Source organism: Takifugu rubripes, chromosome 4 (assembly GCF_901000725.2).
Source record: "Takifugu rubripes chromosome 4, fTakRub1.2, whole genome shotgun sequence".
NCBI lineage: Eukaryota > Metazoa > Chordata > Actinopteri > Tetraodontiformes > Tetraodontidae > Takifugu > Takifugu rubripes.
In genome coordinates, this window is record NC_042288.1 from 13,907,101 (window position 1) to 13,922,150 (window position 15,050).

A 15,050-nucleotide genomic window follows, 5' to 3' on the forward strand; every position below is an offset into this window, starting at 1 on the left:
GAGATCCGCGGAGATTAGGCGCTTTTTTCGGAGAAACCCGCTGAAGATGCCGTTTCAATTAACGTCTCCTTGGGTTACTCAGTAAACACGGCCCAGATTCCGGGGTCGGCGTTCGCTCCCACTCAGAATTAAAGGCTCAAAAACAAAAGTTTGCCTTCGGATGATGGGTGAGGCGCATCCCCATCGTAGCTATCTGCTCCGTTCACCTCTGGGATCCAGGCGTGGCTTCACGCCCGTTGGCGCCCGTTGATGCTACACTTGTTGTTTAAGGTGGCTGCGAGGCTGCGTTCAATAGCGGAATTTCGAGCCGCCGCCGTCCTGTTTGTTTGGAGCGTTCCCGCCGTTGTACTAACGTTTGATAAATATGGCGTTTGTTTGATCAGACATACAGAGCAGCTCAGTGTTTGAGCGGGGGGCGAGCAGGAAGAGACAGCAGCCCCGGTGTGGTTTTAATTGCCACACTTCCTGACACAGCCTGACTCTTCTTACATCTCTTGTAAGAAGTGCTTATAATTGGCTCCACTCTCGTAGATTCGGCCCTGTTCGCCGTCTAATAGAAATCATCTCTTTAGTGTGGAGGTGTCCTGTGGGAACAGGAAGTCAGTGAGTCACCTTTGGCTGCCAGAGCTTCTCTTTTGTCCTCTGTCACGCTTCGTTTCAGCTTCTCAAAGGGAGACAAAGAGACAGAATCTGTATTTTTTTTTATATATATCAGAGTTTAAGTTGAAAGAGCCCTTTTTTTTTACCATTAAGAAGAAACAACACGGCCAGAAAACAGCAGATAAAAAGCTTAAATCGCATTAAAGCTGACACAGCTCTCCTTTAGCTAAACAAGCTTCGCGCAGCTCATCAGCCCTTCGCATTTCTGGGTCTGAACATTCTGAAATAACAGCGTGTTTTGCTTGTCCTTTATCTGATCATGTAAGCTCTTAATTAATCGACCGGGTGCACGCCTGCCATTAGGTAAATCACACCGGAGAAGCGGTGAAACACATCCTGATGTCTGAGATTCCATTTTGATTATCACAGGGTTGAGATGGGAGCGAAGGCACCTCTGTGGTGCCGGTGGTCGTCGTTCTGTGGGATGTGAAGGGAGCCATTTTCTGCCGTTTCCTTCTCCGCTGTGGTGCTGAAGCTGCTACATTATTAAACTTCATGATCTTGCGCACGTCTCCCCAGCAACGACTGAGAGCCCGGCGGCTGCAGTCCTGATAAACCACGTTGAGGAGATGATCCCCAACGTGTGTGAGGCAGAGCAGAGGGCCGACTGTCCAGGCTGGACCCCCCCAGATTTCAGAGCCACGTTCTGCCACTATGAAACTTGACGCATTCCCACTCACTCTCCTACACCTCCACGTCTATCAGTTCTGCGATATTTCAGTGCGGTCCCGTCCTCTGTTTCCATGGATACGGACACAGCGCGTTCCGCATCTCCCAGCTTTTGCCTTTCCTAAGGGCGGCATAGACTCCAGTTTCAACGTTTTTATGTGCGCAGTTGTCACCGTTTAGCCTCACATTGTAGCGTTCTGTGGGTTTAAACGCATTGTTTCATATTCTGAAGCACCAATGAGGGTTAAGTGATGACAGGAACCTCGGTGAACCCAAACTCGCTGTGCTCCCCCCACATTATAAGGCAGATCTGCGTTCAGCACCTCGGACAGCTACGATTAGCCTCGGAACGGCGCGTCTCTTCCACCGTGCTGGTTTCTGCTCTGGCTGCTGGAGATCCTATAAAGGGGCGCAGGAGCATAACGTGGTTTCATCTCCATCTAGAATCCATCACAGAAATCAAATATCCCCATTGAGTGTGACAGCACGCCGCAAAGGTTCGCCACAGAGACACAGGAAGTGCAAGAGGCAGTTTGAAGCACTTAAGCAGAACTAAGGAGGCCGTCCTTCTCTAGAAGGGGACACTGATGATCCTGATGTTGCCGCGGTGACAAAGTGGTTCTGTCACCGACTGGCCAGAGGTACGGTTACATAAACGTTGGAGTAACCTAGCGGAATGCACGATGACTCACGAGTTACAAAACAGGTTCTTTCTTCAACACGTGTGACATTGGCGTCTTTGGTACCCGCCGCTAACAGGGCAGAATGCTACGTACGAGACGCCGCTAACAGGGCAGAATGCTACGTACGAGACGCCGCTAACAGGGCAGAATGCTACGTACGAGACGCCTCTAACAGGGCAGAATGCTACGTACGAGACGCCGCTAACAGGGCAGAATGCTACGTACGAGACGCCGCTAACAGGGCAGAATGCTACGTACGAGACGCCGCTAACAGGGCAGAATGCTACGTACGAGACGCCGCTAACAGGGCAGAATGCTACGTACGAGACGCCACTAACTGAATTTAGCACCCCTCACGCTGCGGTTTCCTCCCGATGGAGCAGATAAGATATCTGGGAGATCTTACTGTGGGCAACCTCAGACAGGATGACGCACGTGCGTGCCCCCCCTCTTTGTGCAGCGTTGCTCACACGCAGTTTTGGGCGGCAAACAATCGGCGCCGCGTCTCCTTAAAGACGACGGGCTGGTGCAGCCGAAGCGCGCCGCTGCGTTGACGGGTCTGGGTGCGATCCGCCGCCTGCGGTTTGGGCGTTTTGTGTCCTTTAAGCTGTGTTGTGGTTTGCTCCCTCCCTGTCTGTGTAAACCAGTTGACCTTGGCTCACATGCCTTCAGGCGGGATCCCCGGCATACTAATCAGGGCCGGCGCAGAAACAGGATTTCCGTTTCAGCCAGAGCGTCTCGACGGTTTTTGGTATTTTGCTGGTCCGATGGGCAGCGAGGCCTCGGGTCCACGGGGCCGTAGATGATCTCCTTCCCTGTCGCTTGCATCCCCAGGGCGTCTGCGTCATGACCACGGCCTTTCTCCACTTCTTCTTCCTGGCCTCGTTCTGCTGGGTCCTCACAGAGGCCTGGCAGTCCTACATGGCGGTGACCGGGAAGGTCCGGACGCGGCTCATCCGGAAGCGCTTCCTGTGCTTAGGCTGGGGTGAGTAACATTTTCCCAAGGTCTGTGATCAAGGTGGGACAGGGACCGCACTTCCAGCCCGTCAGAGAAGGATAAACGGACAGGCGGTGGGGGTTGGGGGGGGCGGGGGGGGGGGGGGGGGGGGGGGGGGGCGGACTTGGATAACCTTTTGTCTCATACGCGCACTGAGGAATGGAGCTAAGGAGGGATGCACGGAGCTCCATCGGGAATTCCAGAGAGCTTTGGTCTGAACTGGTGCGATGGCACGAAGGCTCCAGTAGGTTTTCGCCCCCGCGGGTCCGTGATTGTCATTATTGTCATCATAGGAGCAAAAAAGAAAAAATCCAGACCTAATGAGGATTAAAGACGCGCACGGACGGGGAGACGAGACATCTATCAAAATGTGATGGACTTCGATTTTAGCCGTGCTTGATAAATGTCGCTGTGAGGTTTTTCTTCTTCTTCTTCCAGTCCGGCAGAAATCTCCGCATTAAAAAATCAATTTGATTATGAAAAGAGCCCACTCTTATTCTGCTTGTTACCTAGCAACAAACAAGGCTCTCTTAGTCATTGCAGCGCTTCTGCTCTGCAGCAAAACAGGACAGAGGCGATTTTAGCATCGGTGACTTTAAAAAAAACCAACAGAAAAAGGATAAATGTAAAGAATAAAGTACGCGCAGCATCGTTTATGCAAATGCCTGGAAAATTAGCATAATCCCCAGATTATTGCAGGGAAAACCCTCCTGTAAATTGATTTGTGGTGGCACGGCTGCACCTGTTGTGTGCCAACTGAGCCAGTTTGAAGCGCCGTGTCCCTCCGCGATTTACGACGTGTCCCCCCCCCCCTGCCCGATCGCCCTCGCCCTCGCCACTCCTTCCCGCAGCAGCGGATGGATGCGGGGTCTTTGCCTCAAGCCACCAGGAAACTGATTACATCAATAGCACCTGCCTGCGCCGCTCTAAAAGAAAAGATGCCTTAATATTCAGAGCACGCAGCAGCGAGGACTGGGGGGGGGGGGGGGCATTAGGGTAGAAGGGAAAAAATGACTTCATGGAAAGATGCGGAGGGTAGCAGGGTGTCCGCCGGTACAGTGATACGATTTCACTTCATGCTCTGTGCTCGCTGCCATTTTGTCAGAGCGGCGCAGCCGGCGCTCCGCCGCCCCTTAATGGAACGCCGCACGGAACGCTGATCTGCGCGTCGTCGATCACGTCCTCCCGGAGCGGTGTCGTCTCCTCCCGGAGCTTCTCGTAGACCGAATCAAGCCGCACTTTGTTTAATGGCTGCGATGCATTGAATCAGTTATTTGTTTGTTTGTTTGTTTGTGAGTATTGACCGTTATCGATGTGTTTTTAGGCCTGCCTGCTTTAGTGGTCGCCGTCTCCATGGGATTCACCAAAACAAAAGGCTACGGGACGCCCTTATAGTGAGTATCATCACCATTTTGGTCGTGATTGCCGCGGCATTAGCACGTGAATTAGCCTCGCGGTCGCCCCACAGCGTCGCCTCTTTAAACCTAAACGGTGCCGTTAACTAAGCCCCCCCCTGCCCCGAATCCAGCCGTGTTTCAGAGCCGCACAGCGAGAGCCCCGATTCCATGTGAGTTGTGTCCCTGCTGGATGGCGAGCACATAAACACTGCTTAAACTCTCTGTAGCATTTTATTATCCTGCAAAACTTTGGGAAACGGAGGCGCAGCATATGGCGCTCCTCCCTTGACGGCTGGGGGGATTTGCAATCCTACGCTGGCGCGCGCCATTAGCTTGGGAGCTAATGTCTTGGTGGGAGTTAACTATTTTACCCCCCCCCCCCCCCCCCCCTTTCCTGTTTTTTCCTTTGCCTGCAGCTGTTGGCTGTCTTTGGAGGGTGGACTCCTGTATGCTTTTGTTGGACCTGCAGCGGCTGTTGTTTTGGTAAGATTCAGCCCTTTAAGTGCAGCAAAAATGCCCAAAAAATGCACATTTAAGGCTTCTTCTGCATTACTCGCATCCATATATTCTCCTCAAAGCCCAGTGATCCGGTTTAAGGGATATTTTTTTACAAGGCTCCACCGTATAAGCTCCCGTGCAGCAGCATTAATTGGGAGGCTGCACTCCGCTGCGAATTGTGAAAACGATGGCAGGAAAATGCCCGAGAGGAGCAAGACGCTCAAAGTTTCAAAGTTAAACTAATTAGCATCCCAACAGGCGATGTGCACAAGTAATTCCCTTCTTTTTCAGCCTAATGGTGCTGCGTGTAGTTCGGGAGATATGAAATATTTATCCACTACATTTGCTCTAAATCTAATATACTGGGGTATTCGATTCATCTCGCATTTGCATTGTTGTAGGGAGAACGCGATTATGCTAATCGCTATCTGGGCGCGAGAGGGACAGCGAGAGGACAGCGAATACGTCCCGCTGGGAACCCTCTGGTGGCGTTCAGCTCTCGGCTGAAGCAGAAACATCTGCAAACATCGGAACGCAGCACAGATGCACCTCCAAGTGCCTCCGCCTGCGGCCGTATAGCGGCGCCATTACGGCTAATGCGAGGCGTCTTTGATAGCGTTCCTGTCTATATCAAGGACACGCCCAATCCGTTAGCGCAAACGTCATGGAGACGACCAAATAATCAATGCCAGAGGTCAAAGATCAGTGGGGACGGAGAAGGAAGCAAAGAGTAGCATGTTAGCATTAGCATAGAAGCGTTCACTCACTGACGTGTCTTCTTCCTGTCGGCAGGTGAACATGGTGATCGGTATCCTGGTGTTTAATAAGCTAGTGTCCAGAGATGGAATCCTGGACAAGAAGCTGAAGCACCGTGCAGGGTATGACAGCACGTCCTTGTTAGTACCTCCTTTTTCTTCCTCACTTCCTTTGATGACCATTGAAATGTGCTTTGATTTTTCCCTACACATATGGAGACGCAGACCTCCTTTTGTTCTGTGCCGTTGAGGAGTAAACATAAAGAGGTCAGATCTCTCTTGGGGGGCGCCGGCGGAATAAGTCCGGGGACGAGAACCGGCGAAAACTCGCCCCCCCACTCGCCACGCGCGCCGGCGGTTTCTGCTCACATGAAGGGTGGCGGGAGGAGGAGGAGGGTGGCGGGAGGGGGGGAGGGGGAGGGGCGGCGGCTGTGTTGATGGCGGGCGCTCTGGAGGGAGGCGGCGGCGTGTCATGCTCTTGTCTTTGTGTCCTGCAGACAGATGAGCGAGCCGCACACAGGATTAACTCTCAAGTGCGCCAAATGTGGCGTGGTATCAACAACTGCTTTGTCAGCAACTACAGCCAGCAACGCAATGTAAGTGTCCGTCAGGGCGCCGCGATCAATAGGACGCCGCTGCGGGGGGGGGGGGGGGGGGGCTCTGAACACGGCGCCGCATCAGGCGGACGCAGAGGTCGGATGTCCTTTTCCCTGCCGTCTGCGCTGATTTGCTTCCCCCCCCCCCCCCCGCAGGGCGTCTCTGTGGAGCTCCTGTGTGGTCCTGCCTCTGCTGGCTCTCACCTGGATGTCGGCGGTGCTCGCCATGACAGACAAGCGCTCCATCCTCTTTCAGATCCTCTTCGCCGTCTTCGACTCCCTGCAGGGTTTTGTCATCGTCATGGTGCACTGCATCCTGCGCAGAGAGGTGCATCACGGCCTTCAAATCAACCCCCCCCCACCCCTCCTGCCCACCCCCCCCGTCGCTGAACATCGACTGCCTCTCGTCTCGTCCTCACAGGTGCAGGATGCCTTCAGATGTCGGCTCAGAAACTGCCAGGACCCGATCGGTGGTGACGCGACGGGAACTTTCCCTAACGGGCATGCTCAGATAATGGTAGGCCCCCCCGCCCCCGCCCCCCCCCCGCCCAACCATTGAATCCTCTGCCATCTCAGCGTTCCTGTTTCTAACACATTTCCAAAGCCTGATCTTGCATCTCTAAGGCGATGAATTCTCCAGGCATGTAAACCTTTTTGGGGCCGTTTTCCCTCCCCTGAATGAGAGGGATTCTATTGGGGGGGGGGTTTCTGTGGCACTGGCTCTATTTGATCTCGCTCGCCGCCACGTTTGCTGTGCAGCCCACTCGTTTCCTCTCTCGGGGAGAGAATGAAACTGACGACAAAGGCAGCACCATCGCAACGGACCGCTATTAGTGTTTTAATGTCCTTCAGATTGAAATTGTTTCCACAATTGCTCCTGCACACGCACACACACACACACACACACACACACACACAGGCCTTTAATCTGGCCTCTGAAACTAATGACACTCATCTTGTGGACACAGCAGACCTGTAAATAGAGCAACTCTTCCTCTTTACTTGCAGACGGACTTTGAGAAGGACGTGGACATCGCTTGCCGATCAGGTAAAGGAGTCTTGGCTTTACCACATTTCATTTTGTAGCACGTTACGAAAGTGCGGCAGTAAAAAATAGCTCGGCTTACACAAGAGCCAACAACAATCCCTGCCTGAATTTTATCTGCTACCAAAAAGCTCCACTTTAATCCGAGAACAAAATAGTATAAAGGGAGCTGTTGGATATTTGCTTTATTTTTAGGGATTTTTTTTCTACCCCTCCACCTTCTGGAAGGCAAACTTGGTAAATAGATCAAAACATGTAGAATTCCTAAAAGGTGGGCCTTATTTTGGGAGGATTTGCTCGGTTTTCCGTCTTTAAATGAGCAAGGATGAAACGTTTCTCCCTCGCCGCTGCGTCTTGCTGGAGAAGAGTTTGATCCTAGCATGAGCCTCGTCTTGCTCCTGCTCCTTCCAGACCAGTGGAGAGAAAAAAAGAGAGAGAAACATCTGGAACGGAACCCAGAGGGAATAAATGAGCCGCGGGGTATTCAGGGAGATCAGACGGGCTCCGGCTGGAGTGGACAGAGACGGGTGTCCTTTCTGAATGACGACCAGATCCAGGCGCGTTAGAGAGAGATGCTGGCGCTTCCTGTGGCTCCACTGTCCAGACTGAGATTTGGGCAAAACGCCTCCTCTTTATGGTTGTAAACAGACGCTGTGATTAAACTGCTGCTCGGTCGTGAAGGTTGCGGCTTCGTCGTATATAAGCGGGAGGGAAATTAAGCACAAATGATGTTGGGCTCTCTGGAGAGCGTTGAGCATTTTGCTGTGATGGACCCATAAAGACGTAGATTCAGACGTTCACCCCACCACGCTAGCCGCTCCTCCACCGGCTCCTCTGGGAAGCGGCTCGTATCGATTCGAATTCGCCCGCCTCCTCGCGATCGTTCTCCCGAAGCTGACGAGCGCCGGCGGCGACGCTTCGGCGAGTCGGTGCCAAACGCTTGTGTGGTTTCTCCCCTGCAGCGCTTCACAAAGACATGGGCTCGTGTCGCGCCGCCACCATCACGGGAACGCTCTCTCGCATTTCCCTCAACGACGAGGAGGAGGAGAAGGCCCCCGAGGGTCTCAACTACTCCACCTTGCCCGGCAACATCATGTCCAAAGTCATCATCCAGCAGCCTTCGGCGCTTCACCTGCCGATGGGGGTGGGCGACCTCAAGGAGCAGTGCATGGCCGACGGCAACGCCGACATGCGCCGCACCGTTTACCTGTGCACCGACGACACCATGCGGCAGAGCGAGCACGACATGATGGGCCGCGACATGGAGGGCCACCCGGTGGCGGCCCAGATGATGGAGACCGACTACATCGTGATGCCCCGCGCCTCGGCGGCGGCGGTGTCGGGGTCGTGCAACACGTCCACCCTCCTGAAAGACGACTCCAAGATGAACATCACCATGGATACGCTGCAGCACGAGAGGCTGATGCACTGCAAAATGAGCCCCGACTTCAGCCTGGGGCCGTCGGGCATGGACCACATGAATGTGAACTTGGAGCAGCACTACCCGAGCGCTCCGGAGCAAATGCAGAACTTGCCCTTCGAACCCCGCACGGCCGTGAAGAACTTCCTGGCCGAGATGGAGGAAAGCGCGGGACTTTCAAGAAGCGAGACGGGGTCCACGATATCAATGAGCTCCTTAGAGGTGCATTTTTCTCCCGCACGCATCGAAATATTACTCTGAAATGACACTAAACCCTCTTGTCTTCAATTTTCAGAGACGAAAATCAAGATATTCTGATCTGGACTTTGAGGTACAGTATGTAAAAACAACCGCGTGTGGTGTGTGCTTCTCTTTTTTAAGTAGAGTGAGTTCCACACTTGTGTTGGCCGTTTGATTTATTAGTACCTGTTGTGCCTCTTAAGCTTATTGGAGTAGCACAGCCTTGACTTAGAGATTTATGGCCACGCTGCGCAGTGAAGGTAAAAGCAAGGCTGTCAGCTGACAAACAGGGCAACACTTCCCATCTCCATTTCTGTCCTCCTCCATCGTTGGCACCCATTCGCTACGTGTTGGTTTTCGGGAATGGATGCCCATATTGTCACTCGCACATTTCACATTCTGATTTCCACCCCGAATCGGCTTGCAGACGCACCTTTTTTTCCCCCACTTTTAGCATTTCTTTTGCATTGTCGAATCAGCCTCAACTGCATATATATTTTGTACGCACGTTCTGAGTAAAGGAAACCCGAGGTGTCGGGGTGGAGACGCGCCCCGACCCTTAAATGCGCTGCTCGGGATTTGATTCCAGACTTTTGTTTGATGCAAACAAGTCTAAATGTTGAATCCAGATCATTTCTTTTTGGTATTATGATTATTGTGGTGGTGTTTCCTTTACTTCAGCAGTCACTTGTATATGTGCAGAGGCAAGTAGATTTGTTTCAGACCTGGCCTAGAAGTCGACCGCCGTGACACTAACACATTGATCAGAGTTGGAGGGGGTGGTGAGGAAGATGCATGTCCATTATTGGCTGTCGATACCAAAGAGAAACCCCTTGCCATTGCAGAAAGTCATGCACACCAGGAAAAGACACATGGAGCTGTTCCAGGAACTGAATCAGAAATTTCAAACCCTGGACCGATTTCGAGACATACCAAATATGGGCACCATGGTGAGTAACAGGAAACCAGGGGAGGGCGGGGCTTGGGAGGGGGGCGGGGGCGGACGGACGGACAGTTCAAGCCAGTCGGGCGCGTGTGGTGGGGGGAACACGTGATGTGTGATGTGAGAGCGGGGGCGGCGGGGGGGGGGTCCTTACAGCACAGAAGGCCAGTCTCTAAGAGTGCATCCATTCGAATGCAAGGTCATGAATGCACCTTTATTTACATGCACATTGATCTACTTAGCAACCCCATCCATTTTTTTTCCCATTAATGCATGGCAGATTATTTAATATTATTTACCCGACATCGAAATGCCCCCTTCCGTTTCGCTTAACACAGCTGTTTGTGTCCAGGGTGGGGGGTTGGGACGGGGCGGGCGGTGGCTGCTGTTTTGGCTTTGTTTCTCACTCAGAAACTACTTCTGACCTCACGGCAACTCAAAAGAGCCACTATCTGCCCCCACACCTGGCGGCTGCAGGCAGACAATGGCGGGCTTTGTCGGGTCCCCTCGCTCAACGCGGCAAATAGGGACGGAAACGGGCCAACAAACACAGGCCAACTGTTCCAGGAGCGCCGGTGGCGCGGCGGGCGCCTTTTTGCCCGGGCGTCATGACATCCCTCACTCATATTCCAATCAGCCCTTAAGCACACTGTAACGTGAGGCCCGTTGCTTAGCTACCAGCGCGGCTCCTCTCATGTGGCAAATGCTAACTACAGTGCACTCACACTCCCCCGGATTCTTTTCTTCCCCCTCCCTTCTTCAAATATACTGCAGAGCCGGCTGCACACATTAGTATCACATTAGTTTTATATCCCCGACTGGGCGCAGCTCCTCTCCCTAGTAGGAAGTCTGCGAATAAAAGCGGCGGATGCCCGGAAAAGTGCGCACGCTTTGAGCGCGGGCGAAAACCGCAATTGTGCGGCGATAACGCGAGCATGATGGCATTGAACACGCCGCCATTGCCTTGTATTATTTGAAGCGGTCCGGCCATTGTGTCTGAAGTAGCGGAGGGCGGAGCTTCGCGTACCGCCCCTTGGAACCAACGCAGCACCCCCGGTCATAGCCGCTCGCTGCAGAGCGGGTCACGCCACTAACGCGCCACCCCTCCTGACCTCGTTCACAGGACAAGGCGATGCCCAACAAGAACCCGTGGGAAAGCTACAATCCAGCCTGCGAGTACCAGAATTACGCCACTATGAATGTACTACAATCCGACGCCAAGGACTCGCTGGAGATGACGCCCGCCGAGTGGGAAAAGTGTGTCAACTTGCCCTTAGACGTCCAGGAGGGAGACTTCCAGACCGAAGTCTAGAGCGCGCAGGAGAGGTGGGGGGGGGGGGGGGAGAAAATGCAAAGAGGAAACGGGGGTGGACGGAGATGCATTTTGCACTGAATAAAGCTACAGACTTTATCTCGAAGCCTTGGCATACATATCTGGAGAACAGGAGCGTGGCAGGGACATTACAGTATGTGCCAATACAATAAAGGACTGCGGAGAGAGTATAATAAAATAAAATTTAAAAAAAACAACAAAAAATAAAGACAAAGAAAAGGGGGGATCGGTGTTACTTTTTTGTATTCTCACTAGTGTACTTACTGTGGGGCAGCCTGGTGTACAATATTTACCATCATGTGTTTCAAAGTATCTGTTGAGGAACTGGCTTCAAAACCTCCGGTGACCCGACTGATTCCACCTCACAAAGCAAGCGACATGCCATGCGGTCCCAGCTTCGTTGGGTCCGGTTTTTGGATTTGACAAAACTGGATCCGGGAGCACAATGTATATATTTATGCAGGTTTTTAAAAAGTTTATAACAGTCTGTTTGGCCATTACTACACTTTTTACTTTATAATATAAAAAGAAAACATGGAGAGCAAAGAGGATTTTTTTCCGTCATATTAAAATGAATGTTTGTCAGGCTACATTCTTCATTGCTTTAAATGCAATAAAGATAATACTCACTTTTATATAAATAATATATTTCACAACTTTAATACTGCAGAATCCGCTTGAAGGACCCCCAGCAAGCTCTCTCATCTGCAGCTCTGTATAAAATATTTAAAAAAAAACAAAATGTTGTATGGTGTAAATAAACTTTTGTCTACATATGTTTTACTTGTGCCAATTTATTTTAATGAGAACAAATGCCAATCCCGAATCTAAAGTTATAGCGACAAATGTTAACATTTGAAAAGGAATGTAAATAAAAGAGGAAATATGTTCGTACTGCTTCAGAGGTTGTGTCGAGTTTATGTGGTCTGGAACTGCTCTGCTGGGGGGGGGCATAAAGCATGCTTTAGCTTTTACATGCAAGTGTCCATAAATATGGTGATACGGGATATTTGGTGATATTCAGTCGGACTCCCTCCGCCTGTGGGGGGGGGGGGGGGGGGGGGGGGGGGGGGTTCACTGGTATGATGGGTTCAGATTTTCCACCGACAGATGAGGCCAGACACCGGGGAACTGGGGGGGGGGTTGGAGGACAAGACGGAGGAGAGGGGAAGGACGGAGGAGGCGGCGCCAAACTGGGTTGATGACGGTTCCCCGTGTGGCTCTGATGGCTTCACAATAGAAGCTGATTATAGAAGATTTCAGCATAATTGGGTCAATAACCTGCTGCCTTCTCCTGTCCTCACTACCAGGGACATCAGTCCGGGTTGTGGTGCGGGCCTAGAAAGGGGGACGGGCCTAAGAACGGGGACATGTTGCATCTCCAACAATGTCATTGAGCCTTCGCAGGGCTGAGGAAGCCGTTGATAGAAACCTCATTTCTACCATGAATGTTGGTATTAACGATCTATTTCTGTCCTGACGTCCCCGTCCTTTGTCCTCTGCTCTGCTGCCCGGGGACAGTGGTGAACCTGACTGCTGACGTCAGGACACATGTCTGAACCAAACCCAACATGTGATCTTCATGGGGGGGGGTGGATCTTTGACCTGAAGGCAATCAAACAGAATTGATTTGTGTCCTCATGCGAACCCGTTCTGTTTGACTGTACCTGGCATCCGAGCGCGTCTGGGATCAGATTTGGAGGCAGCACAGGCAGCCGAGCGCGACCGACTTTGCCTTGCAAATGTGACGCCTCCTCAAACAAAAGGAGAGCTTCCACCACCGACCCCACACCCTCCGATAGACGCGCAAACACGGAATTTGCGTTTGGTTCCAGCCCAGCTTTGTCACCCGGCCACTAATACCGCGCTGCGGGGCTTTGATCTGCCTGACCTTTGACCTCCCCCCCGTGTCGACTCCAGATTGAAGCCGGGACTACAGAAATGAAATCACCTGACAGGTAACAGGATGAGTGTTTGCTTAGGTTTACCAGGTAAATTGCACTAAAGTAAGACGCCTGCGCTGTAATTGAACATTATAGGCCACATCAGGCAGTAATTTGGCATTTCAGAGCCAGGCCGGGACGCGTGTGACGGGCCCTCTGATCAAGTCGCCGCCTGGCAGTGAGTGACAGGTCCCGCGGGTGCACGGGAGCAAAGGGATGAAGCTGCTTAAAGGGGATGAAAACAGAGAATCAACATAATCACATCGGTCCTGTGTCACTTTCCTCCCCGAGGTGTGACTGACGGGTAAGACGAGCTGTTCTGTCTGTCAGGAGCCTGTCAGAGGAAGTCAAAAGCCAGGGAGGGGCGCGGAAGCAAACAAAGCCGTGAGGAGGAGAGGCAGGAGGTAGATGGGGCTTCTCAGTAGAGGACGCTACTGAGGGGGGAGGGGGGCTTTTCTTCACCAGATTAAACATGTTAAATAAGTGTTTAGTCTGATCCTCCTTCACCCACCTGAGCTTCACCTCATTTTATGAGCCTCTGACCTCTGCAGGCTTCCCACCTTGAATGTCCGGGACGTGCCTGCGCCCCCAGTAATAAAGTCAGCTGCTGCCAGGCCTCCACTGCTGACAGCAGACAGCTCCACTTTATTGAGACCTTTGATGCTGGAAAGGTGCTGGAACCTCCTCCTCTTCCTCCTCCTCACAGCTCAGCCTTCACTTCTTTTTTTACCAGTTAAGTTTTTGTGGCGCTGGCCTCTGATTTAATATTCAATCCCGACGAGCCGTCTACAGCCTGGAAATGTCACATTCCTTTAACTCACCCATCTTCTGCCCTTGTTTACTTCCCAACAGCCCCCCCCCCCCCCCCCCCCCCCAGCTCAGGCTCTTCTCCACTCACCCATTTTTTACCATCTTGTTGTCTCCCTCCCTTCCTCCAAAAGAATAACAATAATAATAATACCTTTGGAGGTAGCCAGTGGGCTTATTAATGAGGGGCTGGGGTAAATCTCAGGATGAGGTTAAAGATGATTGACAGATAAACGGGAATGCTCTGATGTATGCTGATTCCCCTCTAATGTGATTAACTTACAACTGAATGAATGCGGAATTAGCATGTTAGTTAGCAGCCATCCATCCATCCATCCATCCATCCACTTGTATTTCTGTCCATCTATCTGTCATCCATCCAACTGATCCACCAACATGGATATGAATATGATGTTTATTGTATGGCTAAATGGAAAACAAGACTATTGTCGTCCTCCTCCAGATTGTTGAACCGGGAGAAAGTGTGAAATAGCTTCTGGAGCCTTCCACAGAAATGAAAGTGTGGAAAGGCTCTCAGCAGGTACCGACTGGCACGGCTGTATAATGTATTAGGGTCTCCCGCGGTGTGGAGCAGTAAGATGGATGATACGGGCTCCGACACTGGCTCGGCTGCTCTGTAATTCCTCTTCCTATCTACAGTCATCCTCACAATCCTCTCGGTCTCCTCTGAAAAGCAGGCTGAGGTTCCCATAAGTTCATTTCTCTTGACGGAGATGAAACGGGGGGGGGGGGGGGGGGGGGGGGGGCAGAGATTGTCACGCGTCATAGCGACCAGGAGTTCTTCCTTAAAGCTCTCAAACTCACCATGCGTGTCACAGACTTCCCCAGCCCTCCATGAAACGCTTCCATGTTGGGATGTCCATCCTGAAGGCTTATTTTGAATATTTTGCTTGAAAATCAGAGGCGCGTTGTTATGTGTGGCCCCCAGGCAGATGGGACCCCCTGTGGCAGTATTTATTTTTAATGCTTCTGATCTGATGCATTCATGTATTCATTAAAAACTCTGTCATTGTCCCTAAACAAACTAGCAGGACGCAAAAGAA

At 51.9% G+C, this 15,050-nt stretch overlaps 1 protein-coding gene across 8 annotated transcripts in view; it reads left to right on the forward strand.

Annotated features, from left to right (window-relative positions):
* Positions 1-12,132, forward strand: part of adgrb3 (adhesion G protein-coupled receptor B3) — a 76,809-nt gene extending 64,677 nt beyond the window's left edge. For 2 of the 8 annotated variants that reach the window (XM_029835191.1, XM_029835192.1), the window contains exons 20-31: positions 2,847-2,997; positions 4,334-4,403; positions 4,823-4,889; positions 5,697-5,782; positions 6,157-6,255; positions 6,412-6,583; positions 6,677-6,772; positions 7,264-7,303; positions 8,263-8,942; positions 9,016-9,051; positions 9,806-9,910; positions 11,027-12,132. In XM_029835191.1, the coding sequence (XP_029691051.1) occupies positions 2,847-2,997; positions 4,334-4,403; positions 4,823-4,889; positions 5,697-5,782; positions 6,157-6,255; positions 6,412-6,583; positions 6,677-6,772; positions 7,264-7,303; positions 8,263-8,942; positions 9,016-9,051; positions 9,806-9,910; positions 11,027-11,215 (1,791 nt within the window). In that variant the 3' untranslated portion in view covers positions 11,216-12,132. Of the gene's footprint in view, positions 1-2,846; positions 2,998-4,333; positions 4,404-4,822; positions 4,890-5,696; positions 5,801-6,156; positions 6,256-6,411; positions 6,584-6,676; positions 6,773-7,263; positions 7,304-8,262; positions 8,943-9,015; positions 9,052-9,805; positions 9,911-11,026 lie in introns of all 8 variants that reach the window. The other 6 variants (XM_029835188.1, XM_029835190.1, XM_029835189.1 and 3 more) reach the window with 4 other exon arrangements.
* The last annotated feature ends 2,918 nt before the right edge of the window (positions 12,133-15,050 follow it).